The sequence below is a fragment of the Amblyomma americanum genome, chromosome 7 (assembly GCF_052857255.1).
Source record: "Amblyomma americanum isolate KBUSLIRL-KWMA chromosome 7, ASM5285725v1, whole genome shotgun sequence".
Lineage (NCBI taxonomy): Eukaryota > Metazoa > Arthropoda > Arachnida > Ixodida > Ixodidae > Amblyomma > Amblyomma americanum.
In genome coordinates this window covers 164269674-164285752 of record NC_135503.1, presented here as the reverse complement: position 1 = coordinate 164285752, position 16079 = coordinate 164269674, and the positions used below count along the sequence as shown (strand labels likewise).

The window sequence follows — 16079 nt, the reverse complement described above, 5'->3', positions numbered from 1 at the left end:
AAGATGCTGTTGTCTGCTGTTCACCTTTCCTTCGTGCATTATTTCTGAGACAGGTGATTATCTCAGCGGACAGTACATCACGTTAGCATGTTAAAAACTTGCATAGCCCTCCTAGAAAGCCACAGCAGAGGAGATGAAGGCTGTTCCCACATCTGCATTGGCCTCTTCTATCAAGCTTTATAAAGAGCTTCAGTGATGGTTAACGTAGTGCTCAGATAGTGGGAGGCAGAATGCATCTGGCTCACGCCTGTTCTCAGACCACTGGACGACTTTGTAAAATGGAATATATAATCTGTCCTGTCTGCATCTTGACTAAATGCCGTCGTGCACAACTGCCAGGAAATTCAATCTCATCCCTTTGCGGCGCTGGTGTCTGTTGCCCAAGAAGGAAACTATATTGTCAAGACGTAGTGAAGCACTCGGCATTTTCCCAGCGTGCTGCACGAGCGGCAGTGGGCCAACTACCTCTACGCCAGGGTTCTCAAACACACGGCCCGCAGAGCTGTGGCCTGCAGCCTGTCGGCCCTCCAAGTTTTGCCTTTTTTTTTTTCAAATCCTTGTGCCAGCTTCACAAGTTCACTTCACCACGAGACTTGTTTTCCAACTCAAATCGGTGAAAATGTTGAAAGAAAAAGAGGCAGGGGCCTTTCAATGTGCATTATCAATATGCGTTATCTTCAGACAGACATCAGCTGCCTTCAAGAGTGCATAAGCAGCGAGGCACTGGACAATCCTCTCGCTCTCTCATGCACCCCTTAACTGAACAACAAACCCCACAGCACGAAAACTTCCCTTTCCTGCATAGCCTTCACTGCAGTGACACAGAAGGTTGTCCAGGATGGGACAATTTTCACACCAGAGTGGTATGCAAATTGTGAATCATTAACTTTCATCTTAAGGTGCTAATAGAAGGCACGGACGATTGGTAACCATGGCACAGGTTATCTGTAAATTGACCCATTAGCCATTTGCTGAGGCGCTCCGTCAAGTGTTGTTTTGTTCATTCGATGAAATTGCAGTGCGAAGACGTGACAGGCAAGTCGTGGAAGACCTAAAGACGCTGAGGGCACACAAAGCACGCCTGTATGAGTAGGCCGGAAGAGCTGCATGGTTTCTCTATACTTTGGGGGGGGGGGAGGGGGGGGGGGTGCTTGCATTTCTTGCTAAGTTCTCACCTCCTTACTGGAAGGAGGATAAAGGATGCCCACCTACTATTTATTTCTTCCCGCTTGATAAAGCCGCAGACTTCCTGGCTGCCAGCAACCCTGAGAAAGCTTTGTCCTCCCTCATTCCTGAAACCCTTACATTTCCCCATTAAGTAGTTTAATGGCAAAATTGTGGCTCCAAATACTAGGACAGCCAAGGGGGCAAAGGTATGAAGGGCCGCATGTTTAGCTGGTGGTGAATATCATCTACCAGTTTTCATAATTGCAGATCAAGGAATTCCAGGGGAATGTTAAGGCGTGTAGAATGAAGACAACATTAAGCTGATTACCACCTTTGCTTGTGCCCTTCAGCAGTGCCATGCAAGCATTCCTATGAAAGCACACAGTGTTGGTTGAGAAGTGGGCCTCTTAGCCATGCCTCATAGCCCACTTTCTACCTGGAAGCATTTAAATCAACTTACTGCATATTACACCCGCTTTTTTCTGTTCTTTGCACCCTTTGTGACATTGTTTGGGAAGCTTTCCTAGACACGTCATCATACTGCACGCCACTCGGCAATAGCCTGCTTTAACTTGTGTTTCACTTCTTCTTTCACGCCTATTTCAGTATGTTCTACAGATCTTGTGGGAGTAAGAACGCAGGCTTTTTGCAGAGAAAGTTCAGTGTTGGAATGTCGCCATTGAAGGCTTCAACGAAACAAGAAGTTGAAGAAAAGTGATGTTTTAGCCTCGATAGTAACAGCCTTATTTGTTTACTTAGTCGCAGGACAAAGTAGTGTGCTAATCCGTCACCAGACTGTGTCTGTGCTGAAGGAGCACAATGTACAATGCCACTTTATTTCCTGTCATCATGACAGGTATGGTGCATTAGACGGAAAGATGTGCCACGACAGAGTGCATCCATTTGGAGGCTTCACTTAAAAAAACTGCAAGAATTTTTTTAAAAGCCTGCCAGAACAGGGGGAGCAAGCATCTAATTTCAAAATCTGCAACTGTTTCCTTGAAGCTGCAGGTGCCATCTGTCCCAACATGAACAAGGAATTCGAAAACATAAGGCTTTCACCCAATACGGTTGTGGAGAATTAATGAGGCAGGCCATGACATTGAAAACGCCCTAATGAACAGATGTCCTGACTTGGAAGCCTCTCCTCTTGCCATTGACTAAAGCACTGACATTACAGATAATGCCGAGTCTGCCACCTTGACTAGGGGCGCAGACAAAAATTTCAGCATGATGGGAGATCTATTGGACATTTTGCCGATGAAGGGCACCACTACAGGAGTGGACATCGTTACGGTGCTTGAAGGAGTTGAACGCACTGGCTTACAGTGGGAGTGGATGGTGCTTTGTCAGAAGCAGGACCCGTCTTGTAAGACGTTTGCAAACGAAGCTTGAAGTGCTCAGAGTCACTGAACAGTTTGAGGCGATGCACTGCATCTTTCACCAGGAAGCACTATGCAGCAAGGCACTGAAGATGAAATTTCTTATGGACATTGTGTTCAGCGCAGTGAACTTGATTTGTTCAAGAGTGCTCAGCCACTGTCAGTTCACCTCTCTTACAAGAGGAACAATGCTGTCATAATGAGATCCTATACCACACAGACGTGCACTGGTTCAGCCATGGAAGAGTGCCAAAAAAGATTTTTTACTTGGAGAGGAGATCCACAGCTTCTTGAAGGAGAAAAATAGGCCATGTATCAAATGAGAAATGGCATCATTCCTTTGCATTTCTCACAGACATACGTCATCACCTGAACATCTTGAACGTAAAACTTGAGGCCAAACAGAAAATCATAATGAAAATAGCGAGGATGTTCATGCATTTCAGGCCAGATTGCAACTCTGGCAGCACCACATAAAAGCTAATAAGCTGGACCACTTTCCAACTCTGAGCACACTGTTGCCAAGAATCTTGCAATGTTTTCACAGGTTTGCTCGGCAATCATCCGGAGCTTTTCTCTGTACCCTTCGCTATGTGAGATATACGGTGTTGAGCCAGAGTTGCAAATGGAGCTTATTTATCTTGAAGCAAGCACCACATTACAACACAAGCTTTAAGACATAGTTGTCCCTGAGTTTTACACTTTTCTAGATAAGGCAGTTTTTCTAACTCTGTGGCACCAAGTGACAAGGATCATTGCCATGTTCGAAAGCACACACTTGTGCGAGCAGCACTTCTAAAAAGTGAACAAATCTGCTCTGCATTCAAGGATGACAGACGAGCACCTCAGAGCCACCATGTGAATTGTCTCCACACAAGACCTAACGCCGGATATTAAATGTCGTAGCGCTCAGGCTCCGATTGTGCAGAAAATCCTGCGTCGTCGTCAACATAGTGAGCAAAAAATCCCCCAGAGTAGGTGGATCATCACCTGGGTCATGTAACCTTATAGTATCATTACAACCTGACTGAGCAAACTAACCGCCGTGGCAAGTGGCAGGTGAACTAAGAGGGTAATATTGGGTCGCACAAGCCCCACCGGTAGCTGCACTTGCTTAACTGCTGCACTGTCGTGCCAGGAGTGGCATTTCTAACAAAATGGGTTACCAGCAGATACAAAGACATGTACACAAGGGGTGCCCGTCCATGTGTTTGCATCAGTTGGTTAGAGTTACAAAATGCCCCAACTGGCCCAAGAGCAAGCTCTATTGCACCTGATCTATGAGCGTAAAGTTGACAATGCTTCATACCCTTAAGGTGGAGCTTGAGTGTCCCCTGCAGCTTTTCCATCCCTTGCTGCTGCTATTTGTTTTCAAACCTTAAGCTAGCAGCATGCTTAGAGCTGAGCTATTAAAAATTAACCCATTCTTCACGGATCTCCTCTTGTTATTTTCCAGCCAGTCGGAGACACAGAGCAATACGAGCTTGCGACCCTTGCTCTGTGCGTTAAGCTTATGAGCTTAGGAAACCATTTCACAGCACATTTAAAAATCTCTGTGGAATAGGAGGAATGGCTAGTAAAACAAATCTGACAATTTGTTATGCTCAGCCATGCCTTCCTTGCAGGTTCATCTTCAGGCTTAGACCTCGCATCTCAGTGGAAATGCGAGAACAGTGATGCTGATAGCAACAGGAATCTCGAAGACACTATCCGAATAAAAGTCGTTTTTTCTTCTACTGAGGCACTAGAGGAATGTTTTGTTTAGACCACCATAGTCTAAAGGGTTAATTTCGTTTTTACATTTTTGAGACATACAGCATTTTAGAAAGAAAACCCAGAAACCCTGCTGTAAACACCAATACAACAATGTTAAAAGCCCTATTTTTTCCAAGTGGAAAATTTGAAATCCCACGAATAGAGCACGAAGAATGTTCCACGGGAATCCTTTGACGCAGCAGTGGCCGCTTCGTGCCTCACTGCTTCGTGCCCTTCTGTGGTCTTCACTGCACGCTTGTCGAGAAGTTGGCTTTTCCTCGCATCTCACTAGCCTGTGGACATCTGACAAAGAAAAAAGTGTGTGCTGCATTCTTGCCGAGGTGCTTCTAGAAGTAGATCATTCAAGAAAGAAACCAGTGCCATATTCATGCAAGTACAGTAGTGTTGCTTTCAACAGCCACCGGCATCCCATAGAAGCACACTGCTGTCTGAGCCACAGCGCTCGAACTGATAGAGGAACAAGCATGTTAGGGCATCAGCAGAACTTGGTTCGTTACCAGATGCTACGTCGTTCATGAGAATTCAGGGATAAAATTTGTCACGCTCCCAGCATTCTGTTGTATGTTCACAAGCACAGTGTTATTAAGAAAAAAGAATGTGGCTGCTAACACAGAATTCCACGATAAATGCTAAAATCCCCGATTTTTTGCAAAATCACATTTCTTAAGCATTTTTTGATGTTGCAGCAAAGCCATTAGAGTTGGCGCCCAATTTTTCAGACTCAACGGGACCCATAAAATGGTTTGAAAAGTCGAGAAAATATCCATGAACTTCAAAAAATCACTTTGCTGAAAAAACTGGCTTGATAAAATCGTCTCATGTGTGATGGACATTAGCTTCTATTTAAGTCGAGAGTCGGGCTGTCTGCGCCGCAAAGCATACTTCCTGGCTGTGTGGTACAAGGGCGGCAGCATCTGTTTTTCTCGAAGGCCGAGATTATCAACATGGCTGCGTGCTATGAGCAACAGTTAGGTGGTCTGCCAAGCCTAGCCAAACCAATCCATTTGAATTGAAATGTGCACTTGTTGGCTCGTTATGGCAGTGAACCTTGCACACCTCTATGTGAGATCGAAAAACTGAATTTTTGGACTCCACAGAGTCCGAAATATTAATAACTAAATTTGGCCATGGCCAGATATATTGAATTATATTTTATATCGAACAGTTGGAACGCCCCCTTGAGAATTCTATGCAGAAGTATAACATTATTGTTTGCATTTACCCAACTCGCATTCAGAGGAACGTTTGATATATCGAATGGCATGCCGAGAGCCATATATTCCCTTCAGGAGAGTTCGGCGGAGGGCCAGGGCCAACAGCCAGCCAAATTTAGCAGTGACTGTCGACCATTTTGTGCCAAGGCGCCCAGAGCTCGCTTTGGTGCGCAAGCTATCATGGTGTCCCAGAGAAGCTTTTCTCAAAAAAAAACAACTGCATATGTTCTGTGTATGCGAACCTTTACTCATGTCCTCGGAAAAGCAGCTAACTCCAAGCCAGGTTTAACGTACCAAAAAGGCAGGAATGCACAACACGACACTGTCAGCGAGCAAGCTGAATGGATGAAGGACGAGCGAGTACAAATGTGCGCCACTATGGTTCTGGTTCACGGTAGACCTGCAGCCTTGCCCTACTCCTTTATGTGTGGATCTTTGTACTAAAATGGTTTATTTTATCATCATCAACCAGACTGCATCCACTGCAGTGTGATGACCCCCATAATGCGCAGGTCCACACGGGACGGAGAGGCAAAGAGACACCGTATGGCTCAGTTTAAACAAACAGGTATATTCAATAATTACACATGATTAAGGTTATACATCAGAGGCTGGGGCGTCCGAGCTTACGTGCCGACGACTTCATGGGGGCGATGGAGTGGCTCCGGAGTTGGGCTCGAGCGGTTGCTGGCAGAAGCTGCACGCCGTCGGGCTTCGGCTCTGAAGGCCCTCTTGGCGAACGATGTCGTCCTGAGCGTCTATGCAGTAGAATTTCAATAGTCGTCCGTTTCTTCGAGGATGGTTCACAAACCCTTCCTCTAGTGTCGTTCGGCTTGGAAGATGAACAGGAGGCGAGCTTGTAGATGATGACAGCAGAGCATATTTTACAACATACATATGCAGAGAGTTAAACTGGAAAAAGCAGAACTGAATTTACAAAAGAACAAACTTTGCACTACTTTACTCATCGACCGGGCAGGTTAGTGCCTAAGTAGCATCACATTACATGCTAAGCATGGAGCCCCAGCTCAGACTGGACTGGACTGCATCCGTTTACATGCGCTTTTAAGCACTTGATTAACAAAGGACTAAGGGCGGTCATTTTCAGTGGCCCGCCCAAAGCATCAATTCTCCAATGAAAAATAACATGCGAGATGGGAACAACCCCTTGGGTTGGGCTTAGCCTCGAACCCAGATTCTTGTTAACAATACAAACTAAATAAACAACAAAAACGCCACCACTCTCTCTCAAGTGAGAGTATACACAGGCTCTCTCTTCGGAGCTAATTCACTAGCGCCTGTCTTTCCACATTCTTGGCGAGTACTGCCTGTCCGCCATGACAGGTGTCCGTCACGGCCCTTCTGGGAATGCGCTTTTGTTCACGAGGCACGGCGGGAAGCTGTGGGTGCCTTCCCGGCGATAGCCCACGTCGAAAGGGGAAGGAGGGAAAGAATGTTGTCTTCGCGGTAGCGCATAGCGTCGGCTGTGGTACGGCGCGCTCTGGCCCGCTGACAGCTCCCTTGTCCTGGAATGTGCCCGGAAATTGGGGAGGATAAAGCCTGTTTCCCCGGGGCGGCGGCGGGTCCGGTTGTTCTGGTCGTCACTCAAAGAGCATGGCTGGGTAATTGATGATGCCGCTGTCACGGCGGCGGGTCCCTTCGTTCTGGTCGTCACCCAAGGAATGTCACACTCGCTCACCCTCCAGAAGAATGTTCTCCGAACATTTGAGTCCACGCAGCTCCCCTTGTCTTTCTGAATCGCCTCGCACAGTGCGTCCGACAAAACACTTTTCGCTGCACTCAACACCACTGCACAACACCATATGCCTCCGCTGTCAATACTGGCGTCTCCAGGGGCAGCACTGATCTTCTTTTACAGATAAACATGAAACTCAGCACCCAAGCCTCTCCTTTCTAGTCCAAACTGGACGAAATAAATTTACCACAGTTACAAAGGAGCTCCCACTTCTAGCACGATCACGGCACAGACAAAAATATAGATAACGAAAGGAAGTAGGGCAGGTTCTGCATGCGCTCCGCATGCTCTCCTGTGAAGGTGTTACTTAATGACAGAAAGGTTTAACTACCAACTCCGATAACTTAACACATAAGCACATAGCAATGTTATGAGCTGCGGCATTACACAATTCTAACCAGTTCACAACTCCGCTCTGTTTACGCCATTAGTCCGACTTAGCTTTCCGATTTCGCAGCGGATATCGGCCTTCATGAGTCATACTAAGTAAGTCTGTGCCCCTTTGTCTGCTTTGGGACTCGCGAGGGCTCGTGGCAGGAGCCTCTCCTGGCGTTATCTGCGCGGCAACCTCGCGCGCTTCTTCTTCTAGCAATGCATGAAGTAAATCCGGTGGCATTCTGGCCGTCACCTCTGGCGCCTGCCGAACAAATGCAGGAGAGGGCGTTTCTTGCGAACTATCTGCGCGCTCCGCTTCACTTCTGTCCCCATCAAAATCCGCGCTTTCCCTTTCCTCATTTCGTGAATACTGAACCGGTGCCGACTTGAGGCGATTTGCGTGTATCCTTATCAAGCGCCGGTTCACGTCTCGGACTCTGAAGTTTACCGGAGAAAGCTTCTCGACAACCTCGCACGGTCCTCTCCACTTCGTCTGGAACTTACGAGCTAGCCCAATCTGCCTTTGGCAGTTTTCAATGTACACGCTGTCCCCCACATTAAACGGCGCGTCTCTAGCACTGCGATCGTGCACCTCCTTCCTGCGCTTCGCCGCTTTCTTTAAGGCCTCCTTTGCGATGTCCCTCGCCACTTGCAAGCGCGATTCTAGCTCCACCTTATAGTCGTCCAGTGAAGCGTATGGGACACGACGGGGGCCCTCTGGCACTTCACCGCGCCGTTGCAAGCCGGATGGTACGGTGTTGTCTGCTTCTTAGCGATCTTAAGCAGCTCGCAAACTGTCCTCATTAGCTGCGACACGAAGTTCGTTCCCCGATCTGTCAAGAGTTGCCTCGGGGGTCCATGTCGGAGCACGATCTGTTCGACAAATGCTCTTGCAACCGTGTCTGCCTTCTGATCTGGGAGTGCTACCACTTCCGCGTATTTTGAAACGTGATCGACAAATACTAAAATGTACTTGTTTCCGGAAGTGGTCGTGGGCAATGGGCCCATTATGTCCATACCTGTCCGCTCGAAGGGAGCCGAAACCTCAGAGAACGGCTGAATTGGAGCTGGTCTTCGTCCCTTGGGTGTTTTTCTTTCGAGACAGGAATGACACTTCGCACAGTAGTCTCTAACATCCTGTCGCATGCCACTCCAAAAGTACAAACGCTCCACACGCCTGCGTGTCTTCGCTACGGCAAAATGACCGGCGCATGGCGCATCGTGAAACGCGCGAAGAACCCTTTCTGTCCACGACCGAGGTATGACGACTCTCTCCCAAGCGGTTTTCTCTAATCTCCCTTTCCTGGTTGGCCTCGTGCGCCGACACAGGGTGCCGTCTTTGTCAATGAAATAACCTAGCTGTTCGGGGTGAGACGGTGCGCCCTCTAAGCTTTCGATTATTCGCTTCAGGTCAGGATCTTTGCACTGCTCTGTGCGTAATTCGGCGGGGTCGACTACGGGGACAAACTCATCTATAGCTGCCACGGCAGCTGTGCGGCTGAGTGCATCAGCATTCAGATGTGTCTTTCCTGACTTGTGCTCAACTTCAAAGCAGTATTCCTGCAGGTGTAGATTCCATCTAGCGAGTCGCGAGCTAGGGTCCCTGACACTCATCACCCATTTCAGAGGATGGCAGTCTGCGACTAGCTTGAATTTGCGGCCGTAAAGGTAGCATCTGAAGTGCTTTACTGCCCAGACAACGGCGAGGCACTCCCTTTCCGTAGCTCCGTACTTTTGCTCTGTGGGGCTCAGCTGTCGGCTAGCAAAAGCAACGGGATGTTCTTTGCCCTCGATAACCTGAGATAGCACGGCACCAACTGCGAACTTTGACGCTTCTGTGGCCATAACGAAGGGCAAACTAAAATCCGGGTGGCGCAACAGCGGTGCACTCATTAGCTTCCTTTTCAGGGCCCCAAAAGCATTCTCCGCGTTTTCGTCCCAGCGAAAGGCGACATTTTTGGCTGTTAAGGCGGTGAGCGGCTTAGCGAGCTTGGCGAACTCCTCTATGTGCCTTCGGTAGTAACCGATCAGGCCGAGAAACTGCCGGACCTGGCGGACGCTAGTCGGGGATGGAAAATCCGAGACACACCTTAGTTTCTCAGGGTCCGGTCGCACGCCGTCAGCTGAAACAACGTGCCCGAGGTATTTCACCTCGTTTTTGAGGAATTGGCACTTAGAGGGCTTCAGCTTGAGACCCGCTGCTCTTAGTCACACCAAAACCTGCTCAATATCGCGCAAATGGTTATCAAAACTGTCACTGTATATGATAATGTCATCCATATACACGAAGCACAGCCTCCCCAGAAGACCTGCCAGGATAACATCAGCGGTTCTCTGCCAGACAGCAGGGCTGTTGGCCAGACCCATCGGCATTCTTTTCCATTCATAGTGCCCTGAGGGCGTGTTGAATGCCGTTTTCTCGGCATCTGCCGGATCCATTGCTATCTGCCAGAATCCCGCCGCCATGTCCACTACCGTGAAGTACCTGGCAGAGCCCAGCTGAGAAAGCGTCTCCTGTATATTGGGGATGGGGTATGGATCGATGCGAGTTACGGCATTTAGTTTGCGGTAGTCCACTACCAATCGATACGAGCCATCTGGCTTTTCCACCAATAGTGCTGGTGCTCCCCAGGGTGACTTTGAGTGTTCGACAATGCCGCGATCAATCAGGTCCTGCACCTGCCGCTCCATCTCCTCACGTTGGGAGTAAGGAATCCTGTACGCACGCTGGTAAACGGGCGATGAAGTGCCGGTTTCTATCCTGTGCTTTATAACGCCACAGCAGCCCAAATCCAGGTTGGACGCGGCGAATACCTCCGAGTAGTCGTTCAGCAAACCAGCCAGAGCCTCCCTCTCCCTGGATTTTACGTGAGAAAGATCGAACGACACCTTTGGAGCAGCCGAAGGACTAGCATGCTCTACAGTTGCGAGTACCGTATCGGTGGGCTCACGTTGCTCTATCGCAGAGGTGAAGAAAGCCAATGTTTTGTTCTTGGGAAGGCTCAGTGGCTGCTGGCTACAGTTAACCACCCGTAGGGGCACTCTGTGGGCGTCATTAACTGTCACGAGGCACGCGGCTGCCTTCAGGCCATTGCTGAGAGAGTCGACCGGCTCAAGCACTCCCACGGCGCCGCTCTCTACATCTGAAGGCACAAACGCGTACAAAATGTGCTCCGACCAAGGAAGGACGACCGCCTCCTCGACCAGCCGGACGGCAACCCGCGAATATACCTTCTCCAATGATCCCACTGTTTGACGGGTGTCAATATCGGTAATGCGAATCTCAGCCCCTCTCCTGTTCAAAAACGGAACTTTTGAGCCGCCCGCATTAACCTCTTCCTCAGAGAATGAGACTACTACCTTCCCTTTTCTCAAAAAATCCTGCCCTAATATACCTGACACTCCGTTTGGCAGAGACACCGTGTCCGGGCATACCTAGCAGGGGTGCTCCAATGCAATTCCGCCGAGAGAGAAGTGTAACCGGTAGAGTCCACTTATGCCAAGAGGATCCCCCGTTATGCCTACAAATTTGGTTGCCATACCACCAGACTCTTCCAACACCTCGCGGTCCCCCTTCCTTCGAAGCGTGTTAAAACTGCTCTCCTTAAGCAATGTCACCTTTGACCCCGTATCTATCAACAGTTCCATACAACAACCATTTAACTTGCAACGCACAACAGGGCATGCCTCGTCGGCCACACAAACTACCACCACCTCATCATCTACTGCTCCCTCCCCACGCTCCTCAGGCTGGGGAGGACTAACTAGTTTTTTGACTCGGTATCTGGAGCCCCGCTGTAGGCTTGCTTAGGGCGTGTCTCGCCTGCTTCTCTTTGTGGCTCCCCACGGCGCACGTTTTGGCAGAACCTGGCGATGTGTCCGCGACCCTGGCAAGCGAAGCATACGATTTCTTCAAAATCTCGCATACCGCGCCTGTAGCTTTGTGGCGGTCTCCGGTTTTCAGCGAATGGGCGCTGTTGAGCGCGCGCTTCAACCTGGCGTTCTACCTGCTGAGTTAGCAGCTGTTCCAAGCGATCTAACCGCTCTGTCAAGAGAGCAACCTCAGGGTTGAGCACCGCTCTCTCTATGACGCGTACTCGCTGCGGCTGTCGTTAACGCCTCATTTCGTTCCTCATCCAATGCGGCCTCCACGGCTTGGTCGAAATTGCTCGGCTTGCACGAGAGCACGAACCGGCGCACGGGGTCTTGCAGACCAGCCACGAACAAAGCGGTCATTTCCTCTTTAAGTATATCCTCCGCGTATTTCTTCCTTAGCTGGTCTCCTTCCTCCTCCCTGCTTAACGTATCGCGTGCTAGGCGCTGAAGCCGCGACGCAAATGTTCGCACGTCCTCCCCTACCATCTGTCCGGCGTCACGGAACCTCTGTACCCGCACGTGACGTGGTTCAGTGTCGAAATGCTCAAACGCGAGCTTCTTAAATTCCGCAAATGATTTTGTGGATTTTAGTTTTTCGTCTCGCCAGGCAAAATCATGAGCAGCTCCTGCCATCTTACACCTCGCCATTCCCAGCATTTGAGCATCGGACCATCCCCCCATTTTCCCAATCTCTTCTAGCATGGAAAAGAAATCGCAGATTGGAACCCCTGTCTTATCTCCCGTAAACGTCGGAATGACGCTTCCTAATGCCAGCATGCTTGCTCCAAGCGACGGCTGCGGAGTGGGAGCTACCTTCTGGGAATGCGCTTTTGTTCACGAGGCACGGCGGGAAGCTGTGGGTGCCTTCCCGGCGATAGCCCACGTCGAAAGGGGAAGGAGGGAAAGAATGTTGTCTTCGCGGTAGCGCATAGCGTCGGCTGTGGTACGGCGCGCTCTGGCCCGCTGACAGCTCCCTTGTCCTGGAATGTGCCCGGAAATTGGGGAGGATAAAGCCTGTTTCCCCGGGGCGGCGGCGGGTCCGGTTGTTCTGGTCGTCACTCAAAGAGCATGGCTGGGTAATTGATGATGCCGCTGTCACGGCGGCGGGTCCCTTCGTTCTGGTCGTCACCCAAGGAATGTCACAGCAGGACAAATAATTGCCCCTTTAGGTTTTGAAGCCAAGAGCAGCTGCTGGCGAACTGAGCTTGAAAGCAAGTATCGTATATTTGGCACTTCGTTCTGTCAGACATGGCTTACAGGCTGCACATTTTGCATTGGCCGTTTGTTCAGCTTAATTGCCCTCACAGTGGGCATTTCTTCCATCAGTCTCGCTTGCCGCAATTGTGCCACCTACTAATTGTGGCTGTGTGTACTTCACGTTTTCACCTGAAAAGACAAAACAGGCATGTTACCCGAAAGAATGCGTGCTATTTTTGAGCAGCGACAAAGCATGCTTGGCTGCCCTAGTCGTCGCGAGGCCTATGGCCTGTTTCGCATCAAGGCCGCAGCAGGCAGCACTTCGGAGGTTGCCTGCACCCTAATAAAAGGCCTACTTTTCGTATCGCTTTACTGTCAAGAGCATCGCCTCAGAGTAAAATTAAAATATGGTTGATTTCCACGACACCTTCAGCAGCAGATGGGCCAACGGTAGCTGCGAGGTGGTTGTGGTAAGAAATTTGGTGCTATCACGGTTGTTACTTTTCCCAGCAACTCCGTATTGGTCAGTGATCCCCAAAAATTATATATTTTCCACATGTCTCTGTCCCAGAGTTTATTATTTATGTCAAAAACAAATTTTAGCTCATTTTTTTTACACTGGCGGATGGGATTGCCGGCTGACCCAAGGCCCTGCACGCCCCCATTTCAGTTTCCGTGCAGGTCAGCCAAGTTGTGCATGCCGATACATGCGTGGCTAGCAGCTAAAGAAGCAGCAGGCCGGTCACAAAGCAAGCAGATCCACACTCAACAGCTTCCCAAAGTGCCTTTGCAGTAGTTTCCAGGCTGGTGGCAAGATGGAAAAGCTCTCTTCAAGGGCTCTTTGATCTGATGGCAGCGGCGTGTGTAAGGGTGGCCTTCTCGTATGTCATGCAGCAAAGCCAAACTAAAGCGGCCCCAACCTGGCTTGCACCTTGATTTTAATCAGTGGTTATTCTCATCATCTGCTGCTGTGACTTTGATCTGAAGCAGGCTAGGCCTAGCAACTGCCAGCATAACAGTGGGCGATGCAAGAAGTGTCACTAGTGTGGGCGCAAAAAAGATTAATCTATTATATGTCGAATTGTTGATATATCCAACTATTTTGCGATACCCTTTGAGTTGATATCCTGTGAGATGACTGCTCCAAATATTGGAGTCGGAAAAATAGGTCAGCTACTGCAGTGTCTGACTAAGGCTGGCACCAGCAAAAAGAAAAATACATTCTTACTCAACAGTCGCAGGAAAACTATTGGTATAGATGGACAGTGCGGAGTGAGTTGTGGCCAGAGTGCAACACAAATGGTGCGCCTGCACTCAAAATTGGAAGGAATAAAAATGTCCTTGTTTTGTGTCTGGCTGATAGAGTCCCAAGTAGTATGATTTCTTGGAAAGTGTGAATCCACTCGTACGACAGGACCAGCAGTGGAGACCGCAGTTCATAAGTGAAACCAACAGCGGTGACAGTGAAGAGGTTTCGGCTGCTTCTGCCCTCTCCAGACGAAGACTGCCTTTGTACTTGATTCAAAATCTATTATAGTTTTTTCAGCTTTTCTTTTTTAAAAAGCTCAGATTCCTTGAGGTCATTTGTTTGAGCAGTAACCCTCTTTTCCTCCTCCTCCACAGCATGAAAAGGGCAAGAAGCACAAGTTCCTCCAAGAACTGAGGAAGGTGAAGTGCATCCCATTTTTTTGTCTTTTTCAAGCTCGTTGGTAGTTGGTTGTAGCTGTGCTTTTCACTCAAGTTGCAAATGGGGGACATCAATCGATGGATTTCCAAATCCACTGATAAATGCATTTTTTTCTGCGTTAGCTCGAGAGCAGAATCATATCGCAGTGTAATGGAGAGCTTAGTGTTGGATTTCTTGTCGGTAAGGATGTGTCTGTCAGCAGCAGAAATAATTCCTCGGAATTAGCAAGAGGGTGGCAGTTATGGTGATTAAGCTTAACAAGGGGTACAAGGGCTCATCCTGTCATGATGAGATTTTTGAAGGATTCTATCAAGACAGGATTGCTAATGCTGTGACTTGTGTCCTAAAGTAACTGCGCTCAGCAGTCACTTGCAAGAAGAGCAAGGCTTTGCATAATTGTGATGCTTCTTTAATGCTTTCCACATGTGAACTTCATGGTCATGGTTTAGGTTGTGATGCTTCAAGTTCCCTCAATTCTAGTCTGCATGACGCACACATTCAGGGATTGTGCTGCGTTACACACTGCAGTTTGCATTGCACTGCAAAGAGCAGTGGAGAAGAGAATGGCTTCCCACCATAGTTCTTTTTGTGTGCAGTTTAAGTAGCAGACATATTTTGCCGAGACCAGCAGGCAGAATGTACTCAGCAGTGGTGTCATAGGCAGAACAGCTCACTTTCTGCTGCTTGCACAGGGTATGAAAACTGAGTCGCACACCCAAGAAGGCCTGGCCACTGCTGCACAGGGTGGTGGCAGCAACAGAGAAGAGGTGAGACCCAAAGAAGAGACTCCACTGAAGAGCGTCCACTGCAGCCTGTGCATGGTGGACGTGGAGTCGGAGGCAGCAATGAAAGAGGTGCGTTGTTTTCATGGCAGCAGACAATTGGTAAAAACAGTGCTTAAACAGTACGGAGGCACTGTTGTGTCCCTCTGGCTGTGCTCTAATGAAATATCCTCGCTGGGAGCGTCTGAAAACTACTTCTTTAATGGTGTTCTTAGAGTGGGTGACTTCTGCCTGAGCAGTATTTTCGTGCATTGGGTTCCTCTATTGCATCAGTTTGTGTGTGCAAATGCCACTTCATCAGAGAATGTGGCATTTGGCAGTGCGGTCTTTGCAGCCTCGCAGTGTTGTACGAATCATGATATGCAAGCCATGATGAACATATTTTGCGTGCCAAACGTAACGATGAGAAAGTGAATGTTGGGCTTCTGTCTGCTGAATGGAATAGGCTTGGGCAGGTTGGTAATTCATTGTAGCACAGTAATCATAGCGCTTGTACTGTCTCGTCTTTGTCCTGCGTTCTTCCCACACTATGATTACTGTGTTTCTGTCAGCTGTTGTGACAAAGTTGCTGCGTCCTACAAAAACTTTCAAAAATCCCACAAGTCTGAAGGGAAACTATGCAGTCTAGCCACTTATAACGAACCTAGCAGTCCCACAGATTTCGTTTTGTATCAGATATTTATAGTAAGTGGACTGCCTAAATTAGCCACAAATGCTGTATATACTCGCATAATGAACCCGCTTGCATAATGAACCCACCGCCCACTTTTGTTGGCCAGAATTTAATTTTTTTTTTTCAGCCCCTTCAGCTTTTTGTACTGGGTTCCTTAGTTGGGTTTCTCAGTTTTCGTGCAGTCCGCTGCCAAG

At 48.8% G+C, this 16079-nt stretch overlaps 1 protein-coding gene across 7 annotated transcripts in view; it reads left to right on the top strand.

Annotated features, from left to right (window-relative positions):
* Positions 1–16079, top strand: part of LOC144096744 (uncharacterized) — a 135810-nt gene that overhangs the window by 77149 nt on the left and 42582 nt on the right. For all 7 annotated transcript variants that reach the window (XM_077629595.1, XM_077629597.1, XM_077629594.1 and 4 more), the window contains exons 14-15: positions 14367–14411; positions 15123–15284. In XM_077629595.1, coding sequence (XP_077485721.1) covers positions 14367–14411; positions 15123–15284 — 207 coding nt within the window. The remainder of the gene's footprint in view (positions 1–14366; positions 14412–15122; positions 15285–16079) is intronic.